The sequence below is a fragment of the Panthera leo genome, chromosome B3, assembly GCF_018350215.1.
Source record: "Panthera leo isolate Ple1 chromosome B3, P.leo_Ple1_pat1.1, whole genome shotgun sequence".
In the NCBI taxonomy this organism is placed as follows: Eukaryota; Metazoa; Chordata; class Mammalia; order Carnivora; family Felidae; genus Panthera; species Panthera leo.
In genome coordinates, this window is record NC_056684.1 from 11,392,486 (window position 1) to 11,401,954 (window position 9,469).

Sequence of the window (9,469 nt, forward strand, 5' to 3'; positions counted from 1 at the left end):
ATTCTCCCGGGGACTCCAAGAGTCACTGGGGAGTTTTTGGTGGCATGGTCTTACTTGAGGTTAACCTTGCTGACTCGACTGAAGAGCATTGGTTTGGGTAAGCACGGAGGCCTGAGGACCAGGAATGGGCCTCAACCATCCACGGGACTTAGCTCTGCACTGCCCCCCTTCCAGATTTTGAGACAAAATCCCCAGCTCTCCATCGTCACAAAGCTGGGCAGCCTCATCCTGAGATGTTCCCCAGGATACCAGAGCCCTACGCAGAGGGCTGTGGTCAGAAAAGACAGCTGTGGGCCCTCAGATCAGGGCCGAGACTGTTGATGTGGATAATGGGAGACCAGGAGTCTGAGGGTCTTGTCCCCTACTTTGCTGCTGACCTTGCACAAAGCGACACCAAGTGTCCCATGGTAACTACCTGTAAGGCATTCCTGCTCCTAAGGACAACATGAGCTATGTCCCACAAAGTGCTTTTAGTGTCTTAGAGAAAGCCCTTTTGGCGTCTTTTTCCAACAGTGGCAACCATTGCGCTTGCCACATCCCGAGCCCAGGGAGCCAGGAAGAAGGACAAATGTGCTTTGGAGATGATTTTGGCAATCCTCATCTATTGCTGTCCATGCTCATAAAATACGGCGCTTAATCGTCTTGGCAATTGGGGTAACCAATTTGAAAAATAATTACTGCCTTCTTTGAGATTACTTTGCCTTCTAATTAAAATCTCAAGACTGGGATATTAAAGGTGCATTGTCAATACAACATCCCGGATGCACCCAGCTAACCTCATTTGGGAAGGCAAAATTAATTAGTTTGTGTTTTAACACCCAGCTGTTATCCTAAGGAAGGAAATAGTGTACAAGTCGGCCACACACACAGTCTCTAAATTGGCCAGAGCGACTGAGGAGATAGAAAGGAAATCAAGGGTGATTTGTTCCCACATGACTCAGTCAGCTTCTATTACAAGTTGCTCATTAAACGGCACCCCCGTGTCCCTGTCAGACATCGCTCAGGAGTGTTCTTGTTTACCCATGGCTGCAGGATGGGAATTAAGTGGGTCCCTCTGTGCCCCTGAGCTCTCGATTCAATCTGGAGCCTCCTTTGCTGTTAACACCTTCCCCAGTGATTGACTCTCGGTGGAAAGGCTGGCAGCAGATCCGAGAGGGCAGGCATCTCCGGCCCCGGACCCGCCAGCCACAGGTACAAGGCCGTGTGCGCTGCTGGGCGTCCCCCTTTCTGCTTTTTGACTTCTTTGTATTTTCCAGTTCCATTTGAGTCAAACGTTTGCTGAGCACAATGGAAGCCAGGATAATAGTGGTTGTAGGCTGTGCTACAGTAACAACCCCCAGACCCTTCATGGTTTAGCACAACTGAAGCTCATTGCTCATTCGGGCAAGGTGTGGTGCAGGTCGGCTCCCAGCCTCTTCCAGCCAGTGATTCAGGGATCTAGGATTCTTCCTTCTTAGGCTGACACCGTCTTTATGAGAGGCTTTGAGGTTCTCCAAGGCAGAAGAGAAGAAGGCCAGCTCTTAAGAAACATTGGCCCTGGGGCGCCTGGGTGGCTTAGTCGGTTGAGTGTCTGACATCAGCTCAGGTCATGATCTCGCAGTTTGTGAGTTCGAGTTCCACTTCGGGCTCTGTGCTGACAGCTCAGAGCCTGGAGCCTGCTTCAGATTCTGTGTCTCCCTCTCTGTCTGTCCCTCCACTGCTCGCACTCTGTTTGTCTCTCTCAAAAATAAATAAATATTTTTTAAAAATTAAAAAAAAAGAAACATTGGCCCCCAAGGGACACATTTCTTGTCACAGCCTATTGGCAAAAACTGGTCACATGACTCCTGTCCAATTGCAAGGGATACTGGGAGATGTAGGAGGGCATATGGAGTGTTTGTTGAGTGCTGCTGTCCTCACCACAGTGCCCTGGCTGCCCCGTGCAATGAGCCAGGTGCCTCTGAAGCTCCTACCAGGAGTATAAGGCACGACCCCTGCTCTCAAGGAAATTCCAGCACTGTTTGGGGGGGGAGACCAACCCATACACTAGCGAATTATCAGGCCAGATTGATAAGCACCACAGGAGAAGCAGGAGCAATGTTCATAATAGGTGGAAGTGATTACCTCAGTAGGAACTGGGAAGGAATGGAACAAAAAGAACATTTCCAGGAAGATGTGATTCATGTGGTTAGTTTGGGGGAGGGGGGCGGCGAGGGGAGGGGAAAGACAGTGTTCACCAAGGAGACGTGGGGATGAAAGTCACATCTGCAAGGGAGGGCAGAGCATGTGTCTGTGTAACCTCAGACCTCCTCCTGATCAAACTCTTCCCTCCCCGTCTCTGAGCACAGCACTGATGTCCTGAAAAGAAATTCATATCCAAAAGCCTTCTCAGGCGAAAGGTCTTACAATCAGAAAATAAACAAACCACAAATCCCTTAATCTGGCATGTGGCCGGTGTTAGGGCTTCAATTTGCTCAGGGAGCAAATGGAGCTATGCTCTCGTGCAGGGACACTGCGGTGGCCCGCACACCCCTGGGTAGGGTCAACAGCCTCTGTGGCCAGCTCGGTCCTGGCCTCGACCCTCTCAGAATCACCCTAGGGCGGAAGAGGCCCAAAAACCAGGAGTGGGGAGGCAGCGTTTTATCTAAGCTCTATCTAACCTTTTCTCAGGCACATCTAGGACTGCTGCGTTTTCCCCTGGAACCTGAAAGAAGAGGTCAAGTTCAATCTAGGAGACCCATCGATTACCCACAGATACAGTCTGTTGACTCACCCAATAGGGCCTCACATGATGTTTTTAATTTATTTTATTTTTTTTTGAGAGAGAGAAAGAGTGTATGTGAGCAGGGGAGGGGCAGAGAGAGGAGACACAGAACCTGAACCAGGTTCCAGGCTCTGAGCAATCAGTGCTTAGACAGACACGAGGCTCGAACCCACGGACTGTGAGATCAGGACCCGAACCGAAGTTGAATGCTTAACTGAACCACCCAGGAGCCCCTGTTTGTTTGTTTGTTTTAATTAGTTGCCAACATTTAAAAGCTTCGAGAAATTGCATAAAAATCCAGATCTCTGATACTCTTGGGAAAAAAAATCAGAAAATTCGGCAGCACCATACTGGACAATGGTAAAACTGAGTGCCCTATTAGATGCCACAGTCCCATCACTGGCAAGCCTGAGGGTGGGCACTGGTTTTCTCTACACACATCCCAGCTCCCAGCTCACTGTGTCACATCCCCTGCCAGGCTGCCGGGCTAGATGAGTTCTCTGGGCTCAATCGTCTTTAAAACTCCACGATTATTCCTTTTAGACTCACTCGTTGCCCATCTTTTCTCTAAATATACCTTCCTCTTAGTAGAACCACCTACCAGTGAGAGCAGGGCTTTGTAGCCTTGGCTGCACATTTGAACTACTGGAGAAGGTTTTAAAATTCCCAGTGTCCAGTCTGCACCTAGAGGTTGCATTCAGGTTCAGTGCTCTTAAAGCTCCAGGCCATTCAGTGGACAGCCGAGGTCGAAAACCATCGAGTTAGAACCGAAAATGCAACAGGCTAGCACAGGAGTGGGAGAGCTCCCTGTTATCAGAGGTAGTTAAGCCAAGGTGAATGACCGCTTTGTTAAAGATGTGTGGGGCGATCCAAACATCAGCTGCTACTCTGCTGGGATTCTTCTCCTCCTTGTACTCTCCCTGCTTTTGCCCCCGCTCCCCCGGGCCCTTCCAAGCTCAGCTCAGCCCCGTTGAACATACAAGGAAGGACACCTTCTCTGGTGAGCCCCGACCTCAGCACCAAGCGCCCACTCTGAGCCGGCTCCATGACCCCCACGTATCAGCTGGGAGTAAGCTTCTCAGCCGTGCAGGGAAGAAATGATGAAGGTCTGCACGATGTCCACACAGGTTTTCCCCCTATTTTTTCCCAGTTGTGTTTGTGGTTAGTGGAGCCATTGTCTTGCTCTCTGCCTGTGTCCCCTTCTTCTGATTCTGGGTTGAAAAATTCAGCCACAGGGAAGTTGCTTGGCCCAGACAGGATGAAACAAGAGACCCAAGCACAGTGGTCTTCAAGTGACAGGCTCATGAGATAACAGCAGTTGCCTGTACCTGCCTCCCCCCGGAGCACACGGTGCTCCAGAGAATCATGTTTGCTCTGATTCTGGCCACCTGGGACCACAGCCTCCACCAGCAAACTCTAAGGGGAGATTCAAATCACCCACCCTGACAGGATGGACCAAGGGAGGTGGGGGGGGTGTCCTGGAAATAGGTTTCATTATAGCAAATATTCCTGATATACTGAAATTATATGGGTTATTAGGAATCTGTAAGCTTGTCTGAGCCAACGGCTAATACCTCCTCCCCCCCCCACAAAAAAAAAAAAAAAAGGATTTTAAGGTTAACTTTCTGGAATGTCTTGGGGTTTCCCTTTGGGGGCTGCAGGAAGAACCACTTGCAAAAGACAGGGCATACCTGAGCTTCAAGAAAATCTTCCCCCTGCTCGCCCAGCTTTTAGCTAAAAACCACTGTGACTAATGAAGCAGTTTCAACTTCCAGCAACATGTAAATGTTCTGCCTGGCATACTTTTACTTCTGGCGTGAATTCAGTTGGTGTGTGTGACTATACAGTCACACGTATCACTGTGCTCAGGTGTCATCAGAAGCCGCACTGTGGCTGGGGAGTGCATGTGTCTCACAATGGCAGGTGGAGCACATGGGGTGAGGCCCCGAGAGTGTGAGGTCAGAAAAATACAGTCAGTGTCTGGCGTGGACACATGGTCGTGTGGAGTCGGTGGTAAGGAATTCTGTCTTTCCACCGAAGCATATGTACTACATGTAAAGGGATTCAGCCTAGGGTAAAGAGAAACTTTTACAAGAAAGAGGTTATACCACACACCCCAGTGAGTTTGAAAACCAAGCAGAAGAACCACAGTGGAGGGGCGCCTGGGTGGCTCAGTCGGTTAAGCATCCTGACTTCGGCTCAGGTCATGATCTCAGGTCTGTGAGTTCGAGCCCTGCATCGGGCTCTGTGCTGACAGCTCAGGGCCTGGAGCCTGCTTCGGTTTCTGTGTGTCTCTCTCTGCTCCACCCCTGCTCATACTCTGTCTCTCTCTCAAAAATAAGATTTAAAAAAATTTTTTAATTGTCCCCTTCCTGGAACCCTTTTGTACTATTGGTGGGAATGCAAACTGGTGCAGCCACTCTGGAAAACAGTGTGGAGGCTCCTCAAAAAATTAAAAATAAAACTGTCCTATTACCCAGCAATTGCACTACTAGGAATTTATCCAAAGGATACAAAAATGCTGATTCTAAGGGGCACATGCACCCCAATGTTTATAACAGCATTTTCAACAATAGCCAAATTATGGAACTATCCAAATGTCCATCGACTCATGGATGGATAAAGATGTGGTGTATATATACAATGGAATACTACTCAGTGATGAAAAAGAATGAAATCTTGCCATTTGCAACAATGTGGATGGAACTGGAGGGTATTATGCTAAACGAAATAAGTCAGTCAAAGAAAGACAGGTATCACATGATTTCAATCATATGTGGAATTTGAGAAACTTAACAGGTGATCATATGGGAAGGGAAGGAAAAATAAGATAAAAACAGAAAGGGAGGCAAACCACATGAGATTCTTAAATACAGAGAACAAACTGAGGGTTGATGGGGGTGGGAAAAATAGGTGATGAGCATTGAGGAGGACACTTGTTGGGATGAGCACTGGGTGTCATATGTAAGAGATGAATCGCTGGGATCTACTCCTGAAGCTAAGACTACACTGAATGTTAACTAACTTGAGAAGGAAGGAAGGAAGGAAGGAAGGAAGGAAGGAAGGAAGGAAGGAAGGAAGGAAAAAGGAAGGAAGGAAATCTAACATTTCAAACCTTAAAAAAATAAAGAAAGAAATTGTTCCCTTCCTGGAAAAGTGATTCACAAGCTCACGTTTCTTTTTTGTTCCTCTTCTCACTTTTTCTTTTTTTTTCAGATACTGGCTGACCAACAAAGTCCACATCAAAAGACCCACCACCGGTCTCTTGATGTACACCCTGGCCACACGTTTCTGCAACCAGATCTACCTCTATGGCTTCTGGCCCTTTCCACTAGATCAGAACCAGAACCCCGTCAAGTACCACTATTACGACAGCCTCAAGTACGGCTACAACTCCCAGGCCAGCCCCCACACCATGCCTTTGGAGTTCAAGGCCCTCAAGAGCCTGCATGAGCAGGGGGCTTTGAAACTGACTGTTGGCCAGTGTGACGGGGCCACGTAAGCTGGGCACCTCGTGGGACTCAGTGGCTCACATTTCCTGCCAGCTACACCACAGGCAGATGGGAGTCGGGGTGGTACAAATTATACAACAAGCAGGCTAGTGGTTTTCTTTGTTCAAGTGTAAAACAGTGACCAGAATATATATATCTATACCTGCATATATATATTGACCTGAGTATTTATAACTGTGCGGTGTTCATCTAGCATTAGGCAGATAAGCCACAGGAAGAAGGTGTGGAGAACCCACCCAAACCAGATGGAGACTCGGTCCATCTTTAAGGGCAGAAGGACTTGACATGAAAAAGAAGCCAGTCCCATGACTTTGGATGACAAACTGCTTCCTGGATTGGAGAGATCTTTGGGCTCATGGATGGATGGAGAGCCACCTGTTGGCAGCTGCCCCAAGCCTCCGAGATATGTGGATCCTGGGTGAGCCAAGACCCAGAAGGGACATCTTGACCCAAGTCTAAAATGGTGCTGTTCACAGAGGAGAAGGAGGTTGAGGGGTCCAGCCTGACAGAGGAGTATAGGGACACTGGGAAGCAGAGGCCGCTTCAGAGCCGTGGGCCTTGTTCCACAAACTTGGAGTTTAACTCTCCCAGGGATGATCCCCGGTGGACCCACCTGTCCCAGCCAGGCTTCCACAGCTGTGGAGGGAAGGCTAGAGAAGAAACTATGGTCAGTGCATATTCTGGCTTTGCAAGAACCACCGAGGACCTGGACAGAGCAGGCAGATGACGCTAAAGAGCCTTGCGTTTTTCAAAATTTGAGACCTCCTGCTCAGGGGAGCACTCCGCCCCACAGTAAGGCAGAAGCGTGTCCAGAATGTGGTGGTTTGGCGGGTGTTCTTTAAAGCAACTAGAGTCCACCAAGGAGCAAGGGGCCCTGGGGTTCCACCCTCTGGGTTAGCCCCCTTCCTGCTCTGTTAGAATGTCACTGGAGGGACCGGACTGTCCCCTTCTGCCACCGGGGAAGCCATGGCAAAAGCTTGAAAGGGCACCATCAAGATAAATGTCACCCTTTTTAAAATATACATGATTGCCTTTCTGGGTGCCTCACAGAGCCCCAGAGCGTGAGACCTGAAAAAATGTTAAGCACCCAGCTTCATTTCTCTGTAACTGCTCTGTTTGCTTTCTGCATCATGCACTCGGGGGGCCTGTGCAGCCAGACTGCCTGTGTCAATGTCACTTCCTTATCATCTTCCTATCCTGATGGTCACATTAGCCGGCGCTGAGCTCCAACACTGAGGCTTTCAAGTCTGCAGGGAGCGGTTCCAATGTCCACCTCGACCCCCACCGGCCCACCCTCCCCCACGGAGGCAGTGATTTTAGAATTTCACGAAGATCCTTCTTGCCCCCTATTAAGATTAATAGTTAAGACTTTTTTTTTTTTTTAACCCAAAGCCAAATGCAGTATCCAAATACTGGACACAATCTCCCTGGGGAAATCTGGGCTCCATGCCAATCACTTAGGGGCTAGAATCAGAGGTCACATATAGACAAGCATCAGCCGGCTTGATTAGTTAGATGTATTCCCTCACCTGATAAATAACAGTGTTTTCAAACATATTTGAAAGATAAGTAAAAAACCATTATCTTGAAGGTGAAGGGAGTTAAGAAAAGTAACCCAGATCTGCTCCCAAGCGCATGAGACCGGACATGATTAATCAGCGGCAATTCAGAACAGGACGTTGGCTCTAAATTCATGACTGAGGGGAAGAAGAGGCTGTGGGAAGGGTACGCAGAACCATCAACCCCCACACGTGGATACCCCAGCTCCAAACCGCGACTACGATTGCCACCCTGCATCTCTGTGTTTCTTCCCTTGTTGTTCTTGCCGTTGATGCTTGAAGTCTGAGATTTGGGATTTGCATTATAAAATGAATATTTTAAAAAGCAACAGCCCTAACAGCCTCTGTGGGAACTGAGTGGTTGGACTCCCTCACAAGAAATGGAAGTAATTAGTATCATATTTTACACTTCTCCAGAGCCTTTCATCTTGAGGATCTCAAAGGCCCTGGAAGACATTTAATGTCTGAAGCTGGCAATGCCCTGGGGAACAGGTAGAATTGCCTGGGTCTCGGTGGATTAACTAAGGCTTTGGACTCCAGAACGTTCCAGTGGTGAGTCCTAGGGAAGCTGGGATGCCAGGTCCTGGGGTTGGCCCCGCGCTCTGTGTACCGGCCAGAGCTCCGTGGAAGAGATGATTTTCCTTCTGTCCCATATTGAGCATTGTCCCCCATTGTCCCATAGTGTCCCATTGTCGTGGCTCCTTTAAACTGACAGTGGCGGCTGTTGAAGTAGAAGGAGCCCTGAGAACCTGTCCTCAGCTTCTCCCCAGAGAAGGGCTGGGGAGCCAGGACCATCCACACCCTTCTGTTCCCCAGCTCACAGGTCCTGCGCCACCAGAATGCTCTGGCCACTGATGGCAGAAGCTCCAGGGGCCTGGGCTCCCCCACCGGCTCCCGCTCCTCCAGCTGGGCGCACAGTCAGGAGGCAGCCTGCCCCCTCTGCCCATTCAGAGAAGTTCAGTTTGACTGAGGCGACACCGTAGCCTCTGGCACAGGCCAGCTAGCCTGGGTGGCCCCGAGTCCCAGCCTGCATCCGTCCCTACCACCTGGTCCACCACCTTGTGACGACAGTGGGCATGGCCATCCTCGGAGCAGGAGACCCTTCCAGTCACCTCCTGTTGACCGTTAGTCCCCAGTACTCTGCCATCACCCACCCTGGAGCCCCCGAGACCCCCATGCCCCTCAAGTCCCCAGATGACCACCGCCCTCCAGCAGCCACCTCCTTGGCCGATGGAGCCATCCAAAACACCATCTCTCCTCCAGATCTCCTGCTCTCTTTCCTCCCCGCTCCCCTCCTTCCTCCCATTTCTGGGAGGAAGAGACATCTGTCCTCTGACCAGTGACATTTTCCCCAGCCACTCCTCTGCCACCTCTGTCCTCACTTCCCCCAGCACACACCACCCATCCCGGCTTCTGCGGCCTCTTCCCTCCCTTCCCATCACGACCAGCCTTGGGAAGCGGTCTCTGGTGCTTGAGCTGAGGTCCCCCCAACCTGGCCTCCATGCTCCAGAGACCTGCAACTCAGCACCCTCCACGTGGCCACACCAAAAGACCCCTTGTCATCCCCAAGCTCCCCACATGGCTTGGTTCCACAGTGACCCTTCCTGGATACCCCTGTCCCCTTGGTGCCCAGGATGCCATGCTCTCCTCCCTTC

At 50.1% G+C, this 9,469-nt stretch overlaps 1 protein-coding gene across 2 annotated transcripts in view; it reads left to right on the plus strand.

Moving 5' to 3' along the window:
- ST8SIA2 (ST8 alpha-N-acetyl-neuraminide alpha-2,8-sialyltransferase 2) overlaps positions 1 to 8,061 on the plus strand; it is a 32,275-nt gene extending 24,214 nt beyond the window's left edge. The window contains exon 6 of one of the 2 annotated variants that reach the window (XM_042941079.1): positions 5,960 to 8,058. In XM_042941079.1, the coding sequence (XP_042797013.1) occupies positions 5,960 to 6,245 (286 nt within the window). In that variant the 3' untranslated portion in view covers positions 6,246 to 8,058. Of the gene's footprint in view, positions 1 to 5,959 lie in introns of both variants that reach the window. The other variant, XM_042941080.1, reaches the window with a different exon arrangement.
- Positions 8,062 to 9,469: the final 1,408 nt, after the last annotated feature.